At 41.0% G+C, this 20,854-nt stretch overlaps 1 protein-coding gene across 5 annotated transcripts in view; it reads left to right on the top strand.

The window, feature by feature from the left end:
* chd6 (chromodomain helicase DNA binding protein 6) overlaps window positions 1–20,854 on the top strand; it is a 184,320-nt gene that overhangs the window by 44,335 nt on the left and 119,131 nt on the right. For all 5 annotated transcript variants that reach the window (XM_068315292.1, XM_068315293.1, XM_068315291.1 and 2 more), the window contains 4 exons: window positions 4,310–4,409; window positions 15,137–15,287; window positions 15,796–15,945; window positions 19,597–19,662. In XM_068315292.1, the coding sequence (XP_068171393.1) occupies window positions 4,310–4,409; window positions 15,137–15,287; window positions 15,796–15,945; window positions 19,597–19,662 (467 nt within the window). The remainder of the gene's footprint in view (window positions 1–4,309; window positions 4,410–15,136; window positions 15,288–15,795; window positions 15,946–19,596; window positions 19,663–20,854) is intronic.

Below are 20,854 nucleotides of genomic sequence, written 5' to 3' on the forward strand. Positions count from 1 at the left end.
TTATTCACAGGCTTTCTGCAAAATGCCACACCCTTCAAACTAATGCCAACTGATATTTTAGCATCCAGTAAATGTTGTACTAGAGCAAATGAAGCCTCATGAAGCTTCTAAGGGCAGTGAACCAATTGGGATGAAAAGCTCCAATGCATCATGGGGCTTCATCTGCCCATCACTAACCATACATGGACTTCCCAGTTAACATCATTTTAGACTGTCATAACTTCCAAAAATGTTCATGTTTTTGAGTAGATAGTCCAAACAGCAGGAAACGGCAATGAATTCTGAGTGAAACTAGCTGGCTAGCACGAAGTCTGTCCAGCTATGGTTTTTCGTGGAATGGAACAATTTTACAGTCACCTATCTCCTTCAGATGTTTCCGTCTACACAAGATGTTGTCTACCTGTGTGCTCCTACCTCCACTCTCATAGGTCACCCTATATTTCTGCCTCTTCTGGAAGGAATTATTCACTATAGCCATTTCCATCCTTTTTGCAAAGTCAACCACGTGGTTGACATCTCTTGGCGTTCCTCCTCTCTCTTCCTACAAACACACTTTCCTCCTCTCCCTCTTCGACCAACAGTAGTCCAATTTCCACTGGCATCCTGTAGGTCAACAGCACTGATGGCGGTTGTTGTTAACCCGGGCCTTGACCGATCTGATATATAAGTCATAGGTTTGATTCACATGTTTAATTTGGCAAAAGTTTTACGCCGGATGCCCTTCCTGACACAACCCTCTGTATTTATCCGGCTTGGGACAGGGCACAATAAGTCACTGGCTTGTGTCCTCTTGTGGCTACATTAGTCTAATAACAGAATGATAATCATAATTAAGCATCATTAAAGTGTTGTGAATAGTTTGACTGAAGTCCAGAGTAATATGTTTGATAAGCTTATAGTAGAACACAAGATTAAAAAGAAAGACATTTTTACCAGCAGTTGGTGTTGCAACCAACTGAATTTCGACATATGGATATCTCCAGTGCTGGAACATAATGCCACATATGGATTTAATAGCAAAAATATGATCATCGCTGCTGGAGATGTGAAAACTTCTTGCTTCATGGCAAAGATACCAAAATTGATGCACTTCCTGTGCTGCAAATGAAGAATTGTGCTAGAGCTATGGGCGTCTTCGCCTTCTTTTCCTTTCGGCTTATCCCTTCCGGGGTCGCCACAGCGAATCAGTTGCCTCCTTCTAACCCTGTCTTCCGCGTCCCCTTCTCTTATACCAACTACGTTCATGTCCTCTTTCACTACATCCATAAACCGTCTTTGAACTCGTGCATTTATTGAAGATTTAACCACAGCCATCTCCCCAGTGCCTTTGCCTGACATGCAGCCCCATATCATCAAGGACTATGAGAATTTTTATGTTTTCTTTAGGCAGTCCTCTTTGTAAATGTCACTGGAACGGCACCAAACAAAAGTTCCAGCATCATCCCTTTGTCCAATGCAGATTCGCGACTCAACACTGAAGATAACCTTCATCCAGTCATCCACAGTCCATGATTGCCCCTCCTTAGCCGATTGCAGTCTTGTTCTTTTCTGTTTAAGCATCAGTGATGGTTTCCTTTTAGCCTTCCTGTATGAAAATCCCATTTCCTTTACGCGATTTGGCACAGTTCTGTCACATATATTGACTCCAGCTTCCTCCCATTTCTTCTTTAGTCTTTTTGTGCATTTTCTGTTTTCAAGTCATATGGCCTTTAGTTATTTGTCTCGACGCTTAGATTTCTTCCTTGGTCTACCAGTACGCTTAACTTAACAACCTTCCCATGCTGTTTGTGCTTGGTCCAGATCTTCGATACAGCTGACTGTGAACAGCCAACATCTTTGGCAACCATATGTGTAGAGTTATTTTCTTCAAGAAGTTTGATAACCCTGTCTCTGGTCTCAAGAGACATCTCTCTTGTTGGAGCCATGATTCTTGCCAATCCACTTGGTCCAGCAGCCCTCCAAGGTGTGATAACTGCACTGTTTTTAACTGCTGACTACCAAGCAGATCTAATCTGAGGCAGGTACCCAATTAAGGAAAGAAAATTGACTGAGTGTGTCCTTATTTTCTACTCAAAATGGAGTGATTCCATAATTTTTTCCTCAGAATTGAGTGATTCCATATTTATTTCCCTGCACTTGCTCTATTAAAGTAACATTTACTGACCACCACAACGTTTTTTCATTTCCTTTAGTGTTTCTGAATGCCAAGGAGTTGCACTTTTGTAAAACTTCATTATTTTTTCATGCTTTTTATCTGAGTTTGTTCTACATAATAAAATGAGTGCTCGTCCAAGACTGGGGTTTCCATACTTTTTTTCTAAGGGTAGTTATTACAGCCCAGATGGATTCACAGGAAACTTGTCTTCAGTTTCCGATGACAACGGCATTATTTCAATTCAAATCAGTTGACCTGTCCATCACTTCTAATATTGTTTACTAGTTATAATGTCCTGTTTTGGTTTACTGTGTGTATGGAAAAGTTAATCGCGCTACCGATGCTAACGCGCTAGCCCGTCAATGGGATTTTCCATATTATTTTAGCATTGAGCTAGCCGCCATTTGTTACTGTTGGACTGTGTGGAATTAATAACAACTCTATATTAATATGTCTTGCATTTACGAATGTATAAGGATCAGGACCTGACATGCTGTTTTAGTATGTTTTATTTCAGTGTCACAGATCTTCTCAGTAAAATGACCTGTCTATCACTTTTGTTTACTTTTCGCGAGTGCCATAATCGCGTGATAATCTGGTCATAAAAACATTTATACGATACCTCCAGTAGCTCCAGACATTAATTAATTATCCACTAAACCTTGGGAATTCAGAATAAATACTGTGGGTTGTCCGAAAATGATCTCACCTTCAAATCTCTTTGGAAATCATCCGAGGTAAAGTGCTCATGGCAGATCCTCGGATCCTTGGTCATATTGACCCGGTTTATCCGTGCTCTTCATCTCCTTCCTAGCTTCCCAGAAGGTATTCTAAAGAAGGATAGGTCCTTTGTGTTTTCTTGATGTTCTGTTGACACAACCGTTCACCTAACTGGTAACCATTATATTTATACGGTTAATCGCGTCGTGGATTGCATTGTCTTCTATGGCTGCTAAGCTAAGTTTGTCGCCATGACGTATGACACCCACGTGGCCACTGAATGCAGAAGCTGCTGCGGTGCAGATTTTAAGCTTTTCTGACCAAAGGGATGATGCTACATATATAAAATGTATTTCTTCTTCTATTTTTTATAATGGTGAATAACATACTGTGTTTCGTAAAATTAACTTTACTGTCCCTTTAAGGTCCAGGTTTGATGAGGCCAACAGGACAACATCGTCTGCAAAAAGCAGAGATAAAATCCTTTGGTCCCCAAACCGGACTCCCTCCGGATCCTGGCTTTACCTAGAAATTCTGTCCATGAAGATTATGAACAGAACCAGTGATGGAGGGCAGCCCTGTCAAAGTCCAAATGCACCTGGAACATGTCTGACTTACTGCTGGCAATACGAACCAAGCTCTGACTTCGGTCATGCAGGGAGTGGACAGCCCTCAACAAAGGGCCCCGAACCCCATACTCTCGAAGCACTCCCCACAAGATACCACAAGGGACACGATTGAATGCCTCCTCCAGATCCACAAAACACATGTGGACTGGTTGGGCAAACTCCCATGAACCCTCAAGCACTTGATGGAGAGGATAGAGCTGGTCCTGTTTTCCACGACCGTGACGAAAACCGCATTGTTTCTCCTGAATCTGTGGTTCGACTATAGGTTTAATCTCTCTGTCTAGTACCCTGGAATAGACTTTCCCCGGGAGGCTGAGGAGTCTGATTCCCCCATAGTTAGAACACACCTTCCGGTCCCCTTTTTTGAAAAGAGAAGCCAACTTTAATTACAAATCTTAATAAATATTATAAATGCGAAGAAGGCGTTTTCCTCTTTTTGCAAGATTGTGAGGACCACAAGTTGTGGTATAATTGTCAAGTGGACTAACATGAATTTCTTTTGGTAGATGACCGTTAATGCTTTTACTTGTGAATACAGCATTGCCTCAGCAGGGTTGCTGAACGTGTTTGTCAGAGACAGGGAGTGTGAAGAATTCAATGAGGTTTGCTCAGTGAAAGAATAGCCTACTAACTATACTAACAAAGCCTTTTCTATAGACTTCCTGTGTTTTTATCATGAGTCAGAAAATAGGAAAAATACAATAGGCTAAATGTATCTTGAAAGTGTTATCAAGTCTTTAAAAGGATGGTAGTTTGACTTAATCATGTCCATGTGTCATGTTTTTCACTCTTCTATTCCAAACAGTACCTCGTCTGACTCAAGGCTTCCTCTCGAACCTTCCACGGCAAGTCGATGGCAAGACACCAATCAACTCAATGCCAAAACAGAGGGGCCGCAAACTGAGGTAAGACATTCTGACTGTTTAGTAATTCTTTGTGAAACAAAAATGTATAATGAAAATAAGGCAAAAGAGCAAGTAAATTAAAAGACTGTTCTGCTGGAAATATCCAGTGAAGCTGTTCAACTAAGGTAATCAAAGAGTAACATGACAGTAAACCTGTCATCACAACTAATCCCTTTATTAATTGCAGTCACTCCACAGCCACAGTAAAATATAGTAAAAAAGACACACGAGTTGATAAATTAGAAATAAAAAGAGCAGATAAGTAACAGAATAATAGACAGAATTAAATCTAAACAAATATACAGGTACAAACAGCAACAGTAACAAATTATTGCATTGTATTTTATTTTATTAAGTATTGCAGTCATACATAGTCTACCGACCACCTCTATAACATAATCCCCTGCTCAAAGTAACCCTTTTCATTAGTCCCTTTTTACTCTCTATTTTATGTTGTCTGCGTAGTTGGGGTCTGTACTGGCCATGACATTGTATGGGCAGTTTTCTTGTTCAGCATTCACCAGGTCTCTTGGTGTGTGTGACTGATAAGTTTTAAAGACCATATTTTTCCATGGTCAAGCACTGGGTGAAAGTACACCCTAACTCATGGTCAAGTACTTTCCAGAGGATATCTATAAGATGAACATGTCTAGACTTTTTTTTTTTTTTCAAAATAATGCCAATGATGCCATTTTTCAATAGAGAGATATAGGAAGGGAGTAAAGCAGCCAAAGAAACATGACCACCATGTTATGTTACCCTATACAGGAGAATAGGAGTCCGAACTGATCATTTGTGACCTATTCCATTTGCAGTGTTCTTACAACATTATACTCTTGTCATTACTGATAATAGAGGTTTCTAAAATGGGGGGGTCTCAGGACACCAATGGTGGGTTTGGTCCAAAAATTATACAAATAAAATATGTGAAAACGGAGCATTTAACTATATTTAAAAAATAGCCAACTACAGAAAGAGTTGAATGTAAAATAAAGTCATCAATAAAAATATTTTGTGTTTGGATAATCATATTAGTGCACATGCTCTTAATGTTTGCCACTAACCACCCCTGTGGATAGTGGCAGTGTTATTTTAAGTGGCCAGGGGTTAGTGAAGATATTGAGAAACACTACACAGGTGGCAATGACACAAGTGTAAAGACCCTGAGCATGTCCTGGTCAAGAAAAGGAAGCAGTCTTGTCCTTCGCTAAACTGACTTCCATGCAGCTACTAACATCCTGTGATTAATTTAGATTCAGCACCATACTTTTGCAAAGTAAGGGTAAAAATTTACAATATAAATGTATTCTATATATTTTTCAATTATTACTGGTGAAGACAGAAAAGGTACAACACGATGACGTACATACAGTATATCACCAATGTCACTGTAGTGGCACAAGTCAGTGTAATAAAATTACAAATTCCATTTATTTTGGGAAGTCAATCAAAAAGAATAAATGAAAGGAAATTTCATGTATAGTGTATAATTGGTAAGTGGTCAGTTCAGATTGATAGTTAAAGATTATAGGGGAAGCATTTTATTCACTTTTTTTTTTTTTTTTAAATTTTATATACTGGTTTGATCCCCGAAGGGAAATTAAGACAGCACACTCTAGCTACTGATTACAAACGCATGCATACATGTGAGTACAGGCCCCTGTATCACACACACACACACAAGGGGGCCTGTGGGCATGCAGGGGAGGTAGAGTGGCAGGCAGCTCCTTCTTGGTGCGCCTCAAATGAGCAATTTTTTTGTAAAGGGGACGGCACCTTGCTCAAGGGTGCCTCGGCAGTGCTCCGGAGATGAGCTGACACCTCCCACTGTCAGCTCACCTCCGGGTATATTTTGGGGGGGGGCGGGAGCGGGAATCGAACCGCCGATCTTGAATCATAGGACGACCTGCTCTACCGCCCGCTTTACCACTGAGCCACTGCCGCATTTACATTGTAGGTGTAAATAGGACCAGTACAAGTGTTTAAGATTTACTTGGGGTACACCCCAGTGGTCGCAGAGACCACTGCATTTGGAGACCCACAAGCAGCTATCCAGTGGTGATAGATAGATAGATAGATAGATAGATAGATAGATAGATAGATAGATTATTAATTCCGGAGGAAATTGTATATATCCACTGCTCAGGCATTACATAACGAATAATACTCGATAAACACCAGGAGAAAAAGAAACACTGACATCACAGGACATACCGTAAGACATACACTACACTTACAGACACTGACATCAACTCCTCCCTGGCGTACACTAGCATATTACTATACATTATCTAAATTTACGTTAAAAAAATACAAGCAGAAACATAGAAAAAAACGCAAAATTATGCATAACAAACTCGCTCTGAGCAAAGGAAACTGCAGCCTGCTCGCGCATGCGCAGATGAATGATAATGACTACTGAATTGTATTCTTGCTCGATTTTCGAGTAGACAATATATAACAGGCAAAATAAACTGGGATATTTTCAGTTACTTTCTCAATGAGATAATACTAGGATAACAACAAAGACAACTTTCCAACCACCAGGATGAAATGTACTTGAGTTACATCAAACCAAAAAATCAGAATATTCTGCACTATGCTTTTCTGCAAAACAACATTCTGAGTAGTGTCTTACTTTGGACCAGTGTTATAGGAACATGGCCCAAAACTCACCAAGGTTCACCCTTAATTTACTGCAGGACCTTGAGCGGTTTGCTGCAGAGTTGCAGCAAATATCAAAATATTGCTACAAACTGACAATGAGAAAGAGTGCTACCATTAACAACTCCAAGGACTGAATGAAAAAAAAAATCCCCAGTCGCATCTAGGTTTTAACCAAACACCATCAAAAATACAGATGAGTCCTTACACGTTTTCCAAGCATTTGCAATTGAAGATGTTTGTCAAAGAGGAACAGCAGAGTAGAGTAAAGCAGACAAATGATCAGGTTGAGCACAAACATTACAAGATGATTGAGATACTGATCATTAATAAGTTGACCATTTACAATGTTTTCAGAGCATTACACAGCATTGAATTCTCATCCCTAACGGTTAGGAGCACCTTGGTTGGTAGTGTCAGTCGTTGACTTCAGTCTTCTTCTTCTTTTCCTTTTGGCTTTTCCCTTCAGGGGTTTCCACAGCGAATCAATTGCCTCCATCTAACCCTGTTTGCTGCATCCTCTTCTCTCACACAAACTACCTTCATCTCCTCTCTCACTACATCCATAAACCTCCTCCTTGGTCTTCCTCTAGGCCTCCTACCTGGCAGTTCAAAACTCAGCATCCTTCTACCAATATATTCACTATCTTTCCTCTGGACATGTCCAAACCATCTCAGTCTGGCCTCTCTGACTTTATCTCCAAAACCTCTGAAATGTGCTGTCTCTCTGATGTACTCATTCCTGATCCTATCCTTCCTGGTCACTCCCAAAGAGAAGCTCAGCATCTTTGTCTCTGCTACCTCCAGTTTGTCTCCTGTCTTTTCCTCAGTGACACTGTCTCTAGACCAAACAGCATCGCTGGTCTCATCACAGTTTTGTACACCTTTCCTTTCATTTTAGCTGAAACTCTTCTATCACACATCACACTTGACACTTTCCTCCACCTGTACCATCCTGCCTGTACAGGCTTCTTCACCTCTTTTCCACACTCTCCATTGCTCTGGACTGTTGACCCTAAGTACTTAAAATCCTCCACCTTCTTGATATCTAGCTTCTCCTCCACCTGTTCCCTGCTCTCACTGCAGATCACAATGTCATCTGCAAACATCATAGTCCATGGAGATTCCTGTCTAACCTCGTCTGTCAACCTGTCCATCACCATAGCAAACAAGAAAGGGCTCAGAGCTGATCCCTGATGAAGTCCCACCTCCACCTTGAACTCCTCTGCCACACCTACAGCACACCTCACCACTGTCTTACAGTACTCATACATGTCCTGCACTGCTCTAACATACTTCTCTGCCACTCCAGACTTCCTCATACAATACCACAGTTCCTCTCTGGGCACCCTGTCATAAGCTTTCTCCAGATGTACAAAAACTCAATGCAACTCCGTCTGGCCTTCTCTGTACTTCTCTATCAACATCCTCAAAGCAAATACTGCATCTGTAGTGCTCTTTTTTTTGGCATAAAACCATACTGCTGCTCTGTAATGTTCACTTCTGCCCTTAGTGTAGCCTCCACTACTCTTTCCAATAACTTCATTGATGGCTCATCAGCTTTATTTGTCTGTAGTTGCCACAACTCTGCACATCTCCCTTGTTCTTAAAAATGGCCACCAGCACACTTCTCCTCCACTCTTCAGGCATCTTCTCACTATCCTAATCCTGTTGAACAACCCAGTCAAAAACTCTACTGCCACCTCTCCTAGACACTTCCAAACTTCTACTGGTATATCATCTGGACCGACTGCCTTTCCACTCTTCGTCCTCTTCAATGCCCTCCTCACTTCATCCTGAGTAATCTTTGCTACTTCCTGGTGCACAACAGTCACCTCTTCTAGTCTTTGTTCTCTCTCATTTTCTACATTTATCAACTCTTCAAAGTACTCTTTCAGTCTTCCCATCACACTACTGGCACCCGTCAATAGACTTCCATCCCTATCCTTAATCACCCTAACCTGCTGCACGTCCTTCCCATCTCTGTCTCTGTCTTGCCAACCTGTATGGATCAGTCTCTCCTTACTGTCCAACGTAGCATATAAGTCATCATAAGCCCCTTGTTTGGCCTTTGCTACCTCTACCTTCACGCTGCATCTCCCTGTACTCCTGTCTATTCTCCTCAGTCCTCTCAGTTTCCCACTTCTCTTAGCTAACCTCTTTTTCTGTATAAACTCCTGTACCTCCTCATTCCACCACCAAGTCCCCTTATCTACTTTCCTTCCAGATGACACACCAAGTACTCTCCTACCTGTCTCCCTGATCACATTAGCTGTAGTTGTGCAGTCATCTGGAAGCACCTCCTGACCACCCAGAGCCTCTCCTAACTCTTCCCTAAAAGTCATGCAACACTCCTTTTATAGTTTCCACCATTTCGTCCTCTGCTCTGCCTTTGCCCTCTTCGTCTTCCTCACCACAATCATCCTACACACCACGATCCTATGCTTTTTGGCTACATTCTCGCCTACCACTACTTTGCAGTCACTGATCTCCTTCAGATTACACTGTATACACAAGATGTAGTCCACCTGTATGCTCCTACCACCACTCTTATAGGTCACCCTATGTTCCTGCCTGTTCTAGAAGAAAGTATTCACTATAGCCATTTCCATCCTTTTTGCAAAGTCAACTACCATCTGTCCTTCTGCGTTCCTCTCCTGGATACCAAACCTGCCCATCACCTCCTCATCACCTCTGTTTCCTGCACCAACATGTCCATTGAAGTCTGCACCAATGACAACTCTCACTTCTAGGTATGCTCTTCATCATTTCATTAAAGTCCAACTAGAATCTGTAATTCTTCTCCAGCTCACATCCTATCTCTGGAGCATACCCACTCACAACATTGAACATCACACCTTTGATTTCTAGCTTCAGACTGATTTTAAAACCAAAATCTCTCTCTCATCCCCGGCCTCCGCCTGGCTAGCCTGATTAAAACGGTCATAATAATCGAACGCACCGCCGTACCTCAGCGACGAGGTCCTGGAGAAGGAGCTGTCACGACATCGTCGGCTTCTGGGTCCTATCAGTATGTTCCCAGTCGGCAATACCACTCAGGCATGTTAAGCTTTCCGGAGACAGGTTACAATGATCCCTAATTGGTTCGATAAAGAGCTGAATTTCAGTCACGTTTAAAATTGATCACTATGACTACATGGCTTGTGTCACAAGTGAGGGCATGAAATGTTTCAAGTGTGGAAGGGAGGGACACCTCATGCGTAACTGTCCTAAGGGAGAGGATGACCGCTGGCTGCCAGCTGCCACGTGGCAGGCAGCTGCCCCCTTACACGGCTGTGGCGGTGTCCAGCACTGCAGGGACGTGGCCTTGTGGGTTTCCCACTCCTTTACCAGCTGGGTTGCTGATTGCCCACCCGGAACTGCAGAATAACACGAAGGATACAGGTGACAACTCAAATGTTGAACAACCAGGGGCCGCAATCCCTCTGGTGTCTTCCAGTACTGCAGTCCTGATTTCACAATGGCAGCCTGGTGAGTTTCCAACCCCACCCCACGCGGAATCACCGGGCATCAACCCACAGGGTAAAAGGTTAAACAGTCACCGGCCATCAACCCAGAACCACAGAATAACCCGAAGGCTAATTGTTACAAATGCATATTACAATTAGATTATTACACAATAAATGAGAGTTGTGCATGATGTAAAAAACAAATAAAAATGATGGTCATATACTTTTTAACTGCTGCCCTCTTTGGTTCATGTTGTCTCTACGAAGTGGTTTTTGCATGGCGTTTTGTAAAGAACTGATTCAAGGACGTTTGCTTTTGTCGGCTTTTAACAATCCTTTGAAAATGTCCAAGGCAAACATCATCAAAGTGAGAGATTGCTTGACTGATGAACACTTTTTCTTTGTGATTCTTTTCAACAAATTCTGAAACTTAATGGAATATTCCTAGAATGTCTTTGATTCGGGCTAATGGAATCATGACTGCCTCCTCCTCCTCGTCCTCTTTGAACTCCTCCTGCACTGCCATGTATTGCATCGCCTGCAAATCCTTCAGCTCCGTTGTTGAAAGCTCCTCGTCTCCTATATCAAATCATTGATGTCCTCTTCATTAACCTCAGGACCCATCCCCTTCCCTAGCTAAATAATTTCCTCAACTTCAGGCTCAACTTCACCCTCCAACTCCAACCCCTCCATATCCTGTGGGGCAACAGCATCGGGCCACAGTTTTTTCCAAGCTGCATTAAAGTTATGCCTGGTCACCTCCTGCCAAGCTAAGTTGATCAGCTTGAGGCAATCAACGATATTGAATTGCTGCTTCCAAAACTTACGAAGGGTAAGCTGAGTGTTTTCAGTGATATCGGAACACCTCTTGAACAGGTGTTTTGTGTCGAGTTTCTTGAAGTTTGAAATGAAATGAGTTCTTGGTCCTTGGGCTGGAGGATAGAGGTACCACACCTTACTAAATGTGAAGTCTTCCAGGAAATCATCTTCGAGGCAGGGCGGGTGGGCAGGGGCATTATCAAGAACAAGAAGGCACTTGAAGGGGAGATCGTTCTCCTCTGGATACTTCTTAACAGCAGGGCCAAAAACCAAATTGACCCACTCAACAAAAACTTGACGGGTGACCCAGGCCTTGGCATTAGCCCTCCATAGCACCTGAAGTCTTTCTTTTGATATGTTGTGAGCCTTGAATGCTCTGGGGATTTCGGAGTTGTACACCAGCAGCAGCTTGATTTTGCAAACCCCACTCGCATTGGCACAAAGGGCAAGCGTAAGGCAGTCTTTCATGGGCTTGTGGCCTGGCAGTTTCCTCTCTCCTGCTGTGATGAAGGTACGGCGAGTCATCTTTTTCCAAAAAAGCCCGTTTTGTCGCTATTGAAAATTTACTGCGCAACATAGCCTTCATCAGTCACTAATTGTTTGAATTGTTGTACAAATTCGTTGGTCGCTTTGTGGTCGGCGCTACTTGCCTCACCATGCCGAACAACAGAGTAAATTCCAGTCCTCCTTTTGTACTTCTCGAACCACTCATTTGTTCTTTCGCCGACGTTCCCTCGCCTGAATCCTCCTGCACGAGGTCATTAAAAATCAGAGTTGCCTTTTCGCAAATTATGGCCTCCGTCACTGTGTCACAGCCATCTCTTTCTCCTTCATCCACGAAAGTAACAACCTCTTCATCTCATCATCATTCACTGCCGACCTCTTCTTCGAAATTATAGGGAGGCCTTTGGAAGGAGTTATAACTGTTATGGCTTCTTTTTGTTTTAGCAACGTGGTGATTGTAGATTCATTACGGCCATATTCTTTGCTGAGAACAACCAAACGCATCCCTTTTTCATGCTTTTCTATTATCTCCTGCTTTGTTTGTATGGACAAAAAAGACTCTTCTTCTTTTCTGCTCCTGCTCTGGTCTTCACATTTTTCCATGTCTCTTGTCACTTACAGAGCCGTTTTGGCTTCGTCAAACATAGCTGTTTATATTCTTTGATTGTGACAGACCTCACTTTGTTGTGTGGAGAACCCCAATGCTTTATTCACCAGGACCGAACTCACAAAGAACTGCATCTACCCGGATGGCCAAAGCAGCATTCGTCTTTGCGTTCGTCTGTCCCACACACCCGGAGCCATTGCGGCTTCGTCGGACACAGCGGTTTGTTTTCTTGTTACAGCGAAGAAAAAAAAAGAAAACAAATGAAGTCTGATATTATTTTCTTATAGTCGAATTTCCACGGGCTCCCGCTAATAGAATATCATTAAATATCTTTCTCCTCACATATAGAGCTCTTAATGGTCAGGCACAACATAATTTATGAGCGGATTTAAGATGCAGTGTTATGTTTGATTCCATCAAAATTTGAATAGGAGCCAGGTCCTTCAAATATCAGGCTCCTGTCCTGTGGATCCACCTTGCAGTTTCACTTGGGAAGCAGACACCCACTTTGTTTTTAAGAGGATGCTTAAAACTGTCTGATAGATAGAGCTGTCTGATAGATTTGATGTTAATCCTGGTTTAGGCTAGTCCTTAACAATTTTGCAAAAGGCTTACACTGCTGGGAGACTTCACATGAAGTTTTGAGCAGCTCTCTCCTCTCGTCACCTTCTTCGTGTCTTCATGTTCATTTAATTATTCACTCATTCATTCATTCATTTTCTTGAATACGAGACGATATCGATCATTTCTTCCCAGCTTCGTATCTGAAGTTACAGGACACATGCTCTGCTGGCACCTATTCCAGCTGGCTGTGGACAAGGAGTGGGGTACACCAAGGATGAGATGCCCGCTCATCACACGAATAATCATTCACACCAACCTACAATTTTCAGACACTAATTTGACTAAAGTGCATTTTTTACGTGGTGGGAGGAGGCCGGAGAACATGGAGAAAAACTACACAACACTGAGAAATCATAAAAACTCCACGCAAAAAAGCCCTTGGTGAAATTGAGCCCAAGACCTTCTTGCTGTGAGGCAACAGCGCTACCTACTGCGCCACCTTGCTGACGTGTCTTCACATTCATGTATGAAGACAGGTTCATGTAGACTTGGTGCTTTCTCATCCTTCAGGTATGCTGTGAACAAGGCTGACAACAATCAATAAATAAATATTATTTATAGTATGATTACAAATAACTTCATTATCAGTGTTGTTATTGTTGTCATCATTGTGGATATAGTACTACAAATTTTAATGTTTCTAATACAATAGCTGCTATTTTTATTGTTGCATATCTAAATTTATGTCCCGGGGTTCACCTTTCTTGGCTTGCTGTTTTACAGATTTTTATAGTTCAGTTTTGCTTGCTTTTTTTTTTTTTTTTTTTTATTTTACGACGCATTGTGTTCTGTGTCCTGATTGGCTGTAGACCAAACAATCTCCTGTACAGTACAGAATGCTTTCGGCTTGCCGAATTTACTTAATTCTTTGCAGTGTGACTTTGAAGTGCTTTTGTTTTATGGTATACAGTAATACTGAACCTATTTTCCTACTAAGGTTTAAACTGACATCTGGGACCTCCCCCATGTAGATTTCAGAACAGGGACATCCAAGTCACCCCCTGTTATCATACATGGGGATTAGGTGGAGTTTATTTCTACTAAATACCTAGGGTTACAACTGGAACCGTATGTCACACTCGACCACTGGCGTCGTACAAGAGGAGTCAACATGATGTTCCGTCAACATCTGCAAGCCTCTGTTGTGCACTTTTTACTTGACTGTGGCGGTCGGTACCTTGTTCTTTGATGTGGATTGCTGTGGGGAGCCACTTTGAAAAACAGGCTCTTCTTCCTAATAGAAGCTATAAGACCTTACAATTCATTGGACTCTACTTACATAATACTGTGACAGTTTCTTACAGTCTATATTGTCATTTAGCTGCTTTGTTTATTACAAATATGTACCTATATCTACATCTGTATATATGAATGTAGTTTATGTATGCAAGCTTCTACTGTGACAAAGGGATTTTCTGCAAAGGCTGAATAAAATATCTACGTACCTGATCATCACATCTTCTCTTTTCCTCATACCTGATCATCACATTTTCTCTTTTCCTATCTCTTTCTCTCTGTCTATCCCCCCCACTTGTTTTTCTTTTGATTTTTTCCCCAATAATTGGTCGAATGGAAACCAACTCTGAATTGTAGATATTCATTCAAGTATTTCCCTCATGACTGTCGCATTTTATTCATGGAGGAACTCTTGAGTAAAGGGCATGTTTTGAACCTGCTCTTTGTGAAAAGTGTCTTGAAGTAACATATAATGTTATTTAGTTCAGTACAAATAAAATGGCTTGTATTGATTTGTTCATAATATTTAAATATTAAATAATTTACTTTTATTGCAGTTATTACTGTTTCATCCTGAAGGGAAGAGAAGGGGTGAATTTTTCCTTGAGTATGCAAGCCCATCAGTAGATACTCCACGGGCACATTGCAAGCCGAAAGACACCCTGTTGTAATCCGGAATGTGGATAAACAAAGCATTCTCTAGTCTTTTTACCCACATTCTCCTCAGTGCTCAATGTCAGTGGTGCCTGTGGTCATGATCTGGACAAAATCTACTTAGTTACTCATTCAAATTTTTCACCTAGAGTTCCCAATATTGCACCAGTGGGAAAGAAGAAGGGGAAGAGGAAAAACCAGATGCAGGCTGTCCAAGAGGGATCTGTGAGTGATTACACCACCTCAAAGTCAGTCCTTGACATGGGTGGTGAGGACAGCCAAGAACCCTTGGATAATATGGTGAGTGGACATAATATGGTGAGTGAAATTACTGATGCAAAAGCCTTTTATTTATTAACACATAGATCATCAGTTCTTTTGTCAAAGTTGATGTTCTCCAGATGCATAAATTGTTGTCCATTCTACAATTTGAAAAGCAGCATTATCGTCTGTGCTTGAGAAAGCTGCTATGTTTGTAACCGCAGTCTGTTGCAATATGTGATCCATAAAACAGAAGAAAAATAGTTTCAAATCAAGGTATACTTACCAGTTTTACTGCTGATATACATTTAATAATATTGAATGTGAAATGTATATAACACAGCATCCTTCATAAAATTTCAGACATTTTTAATTACAATTATTCTCTGTCCATCTTTGCTGTCCTCTTATTCCTTCTATAATATTTACTCCAAATCTTAACTTCTGGATCATCTAACTTCTTCCTTTCCTCTCACCTTATTCTTCTTCAATTCGTCCTCTGTATTCTGACTTTTTTTTATCACCTGCCTATCCTCTTATTCTTTAGAAGCGGCGTTCCGGACGTCAGGTCAAAAGGAGGAAATACAATGAGGATTTAGACTTTAAGGTGGTAGACGATGATGGAGAGACTATTGCTGTTCTTGGAGCTGGTCGCATCTCAGCACTGAATGCCACTGCACTTGCATGGCAGGCAGAGGTAAGTAAGGACACAGAACCACTTGATCTGTTTAAAATTTTTGTTAGTATTATGCAGGTAGGGATGGCAAATAAATCAATATAAGTATAGCAGTCAATGTATCCCAGATTCACTAAGGAACCTCTGAGGTACAATCATTTGGACGCATTCAGAAATGATCTTTACTGATCTGGATCTACAATGTGACCTCATTTATTAAGCACGTCTTTATCCTTTGCCATTCCTAAGTACTCAATTGATGTCACCTGGACATAAAAAAAGCCTTGACAGTAGATAGAATGGTAATAGAACCAGTGACTTCTGGTCCCCAGTCCGAGACTTGGTGGACTGAGCTACTGCCACCCTATATGGTTTCATCTGAGGACCATTTTACCTTTGGCACATGTTTTATGAATAAATATAATTTACTGTAACCAAGGCAAGTACCATTATATAATTATGATTCAGATTAAACTTTTTTGATCCAAAAAAGGATAAATTATTTACAGATTATACTGTCCACAATCATACAAATCAACACCATGTGTTGTATGTCAGGCAGCACGGTGCTACAGTAGGTAGTGCTGTTGCCTCACAGTAAGAAGGTCCTGGGTTTAATTCCACCTGGGTCCTTAACTGTATGGAATTTATATGTTCTTTGTGTCCAGGTTCTCCAGCTTCCTTTAACCACCAAAATCAATTCGGTGAATTGGTCCCACCAAATTGTGTGTAGATGTTTTGTCCTATGATCAATTAGTGACTTTTTCAGGGTGTACCCCACCTCTCCACCTCAGTCAACTGGGAGGGGTTTCAATGTGACCCCTTATCTATTAAGATCAGTTTCATCATCCAATAGATTTTCTGTAGTTCTTGTTTGACAATATACTTAATGTCAATATTAAACTTATGCCAATCAATAACACTCCCAGTATGTTTTAATGACAGTCTTGACCTCTTTGCCACATATGATACATAGGTTTATCTTTGGTATTGTTTCTGAAGTCAGTCAATTCTTACCATAGGGCCAAGACAGTTGTTATCCCACCATTTAACCATCAGTGGAGTAGAAAACAAGTATAAGAATCTGTAACTTGAAGGAGTGATAACAGGAGAATGTCATCAGAGAATGTAACAAGGAGCCCTCCTGAGAAGTACTGCAGCTGTCTCCGATAAACACAATGGTAGAAAACATATACATCAGGTCAACATGTGCATTATGTACTTTATTCGTTCATCAACTACCGCTTTATTCATTGTAGCAGGTTGTGGGGAGCTGGAGCCTATCCCAGCTGACTGAGGGCGTGAGGCGGGGGAAATTCCGGGCACGACCCCAGTGTACCACAGAGCCACGCAGAAACACAGACAACCACGCACGGACACTCTCACACATTACGGGCAATTTGGAACGGCCAATTGACCTGAAGCACATGTGGAAAGAAGCCGGAGAACCCGGAGAGAACCCACACAAACACAGGGAGAACATGCAAACTCCACACAAGAGTGGTAAACGAATCTGGAACCTCCTTGCTGTGCGGTGACAGCCGTACCCACTCCCCCACCGTGCCGCCGGATTACGTACTTATATTAGACATGTGTCCATTTAGCATAAACTTGTGATGAAATTAGCTTCTCAGGGAGAAAATTTATCATCAGCATGATGAGTTAGTTTGGGAGATTAAGGAAAAGTCACCAAATGATAATTGCATGAGATCTTGGTTTTTCTATTTGTTTGTATAGTTTCCTGCCTCCAGACATTTATGTGGCTATTATGGATTGTGTTTTTCATCTCTATCATGCTAATAGACATTTTTTTAGTTTCTTTTAAATTCTTCTGAAATTTTCAGCACAAGTTGGATGGATGGGTGGGTGGGTGGGTGGATGGATGGATGGATGGATTGGTTGATTGATTCAAGGGATTGTTTTAGATAGAGGAGAAGCAAGAATGAGTTATAAGTGTTCAAAAAGTCAGTCAGAGGTATGCACTCAAATTACACCAATGGATTTCCTGGTCTCATTAGCATATTGATCAGGGTTGGCCATATTCTTAATTCTTCGCAAAGTTGCTCTGAAGTAGCCACAGCTATATATTGGGTTTCAGTGTTTTCCTTATACTTTTGTTTGCACACATGAGATACACACTGTTGTGTGAGGATTGATCCAATGGATGCGACAATCAAGCCGTAATACTGGTGGTAGAGATCCTGTGTGTTTCTGTCAAGAATACTTTTTAAAAAGTTTTTATAGTTATGGAGCACCAGAGCCAGGTGCTCCAATATAGCTAGCTCCACCTTCTTCTGGAAAGGAAAAAAACAAGCCCGCCAACCAAATGCCAGTAATTTATTCAATAAATAAATTGAGGGAAACATGTATACATATACTGTATATTGTTATTTCTTTTTTATTTTTTGTTGTTGATTAGTATCTGAGCGCCAGAGGTCCAACATCTCCTTTCCCCCACTCCCACCACTTTGAAAGCAGTTTAAGATAGGACCAGACAACAAGTGAACTGAGGAGAATGAATAAACATGACTCAGGACCATATTGTCAGAAAGCACATATGCCTGCAAAAACAATGACCATCTGATCAACCTCTTATTGATTGCAGTTACGTAAGGAACATCAACAGATTATGGTCATTACACACCAGTAGAGGTGTATAATAACCACCTCCAAAATAGACATAAAGTGCTCAAATGACAAAATTAAAGAAAGAGCCCTTTTTCAAAGCTTTAATAATTTAATTGACAAGAGTAAAAAAAATAAAATGAAGGAAATGATTGGCCTGTCCATTCCTAAATGATGTTGTACCAAGGATAAAACCTGCACCAGCATGGGTGGTACAAAGTTTTAAAGGCCAGTTTGAAGCCAAAATAGGACCAAAACAAGTAATCGCTTTATTACTTTATAACATCTTGACATGTCAGTGTCCAAACAAATGCTGTCTTACCTTTTAGCACATCAGTTAGTGGTGCTACCGCTTCTGATTTTTTAAAAGAATTCCTGTAATAACCAGTGTGGCCAGGAACCTCTTTTTGTTGTTTCCTGTGGACCAGTAGTGAAGGCATGATGACACTGGTAAAAGATTTAAAAATTATTTAATATTAGTATACAACAGAACTCATAGTTCCATTTATCAATTTTGCTGCTTCAAGGTCCTGAAGCAGCAAAATGGTCGTAGACATCATTCTATTACCACCATCTTTTATTGCTGGTGTGATGTCATTTTTTTTAACTGCATTACTTTTTCAAAGTGCTAATAAACACATTTCAAATAAAACCTGTTCGTTCATCTGTATGAAAAGGTCTACAAATGAATATACCGGTAAATGTGTTCACTTATATTCATGTTTTTGGTGCATGTCTGACCTCCCAGACGGGCCCCAAATTGTGTTATTGTGTAATGATCTGGCTTTACAGCCCTGACAATACCTGGAACCTTAGGAGACAAATGATAACACCTTTATTTCGGAAACACATTGGCAGCAGGATGATGGTAGTGGCGAAATGCAAAGCACACAGTGCACAGAGAACTCAAGCCTGAAGGCTGGGTTTGAATCGTCATCGCGCACCTGGCCCAGATGCTCCAAACTAGACTTTCTGTGTAGCTTCACTGCTATTAATTTTGGAACATAATCTCTGTGGAGCACTAATCCTTTCTGCTCTCTCCCTCAGGAACCACCTGAGGATGAGGCAAACATCATTGAGAAAATTTTGTCTGCCAGAATAGTGAAGAAAGAGGTAAAGAAGAATGAACACACTCTTGCACACCAATACAATCACACACATATCCACACAGCCTCACACACAAAATGTCATAAATGAATACTAGTATTGCTGATCATAAGAGTTTTAAGGTGTTTTAATAGCACTTCAATATGGTTTCATTTACAATAAAAACAGTTAACAAATGTGTTGTTTCAGCAGCTTTAGAGAGGGAATCTTTGTACAGATCTGGGTGCAGCTGGAGAAATTGTCTTTACCTTGAACATTGGAAAGGGGAATAAAATAAATTGATGGAATTTTATTTAGTAGTTGTCTTTAATCATAGTAACTGACAAAAATGATAGGGACAACTGAAATAACTTTGTTTTACATGTTGTTCTTCACTGCAATAAGAATGAGAATAAATTAACCTTTATTTGACCCACAGTGGGAAAATTTGCAAATGCACCAATAGTGGGGATAATTTTCATCCTTGCTTTTTGTGTGTGTGTGTTTTTTTAATCTTAGTCTGTGACTCAGTTTCCTCCAGTTCTGCCCTACCCAGACATAGTTCACCAACTTTAAGGTCCTATTAGATGTGCCCATGTTTCACCTCCCCTACAGCTATCATCCAATGAACAGAACACAGTAATACCTTGACTTTTAAGTCCACCATTACAAGCTGGAGCACTGCTGAAGCGCCCTTGAGCAAGCTGCCGTCCCCCTTACAAGCTGCTCATTTGGGCGCTCCACAAAAAGGGCTGCCCTCCAGTCTACCTCCTCCTGCTTGCGTACAGGCCCCTTGTGTGTGTTTGTGTGTTCAGGGCCTGTACACACTAATATATATGCATGTGTACTAGCTAGAACGTGCCACTAATTTCCCTGCGGGGATTCAGTATTTAAAAAAAATAAATTTTGAATTACCAGCAGATTAAAGTGAGGAATGTGTGGCAAAAATGAGAAGAAACGTGCTTTATTTATCTTTTTCTTTTTTTATTTATCTAATCTATCAGAATCAGTTTTAATTGCCATTGTTTGTTAAAAAACAGACAAGAATTTGTTTTCGGCAGGTGGTATCTCAAACTGTACATTCATACATTGAATTTAACTATGCTAAATACTATAAATAACTATACTAAATACAAAAGACGATGCAAAAGCAGTACGTGTGGGGGGAAACAATGTACAAGTGCTGAGTGCATGTGTAAACAGGTTGCAAGGACTGGAA

This window comes from Antennarius striatus, chromosome 5, assembly GCF_040054535.1.
Source record: "Antennarius striatus isolate MH-2024 chromosome 5, ASM4005453v1, whole genome shotgun sequence".
Lineage (NCBI taxonomy): Eukaryota > Metazoa > Chordata > Actinopteri > Lophiiformes > Antennariidae > Antennarius > Antennarius striatus.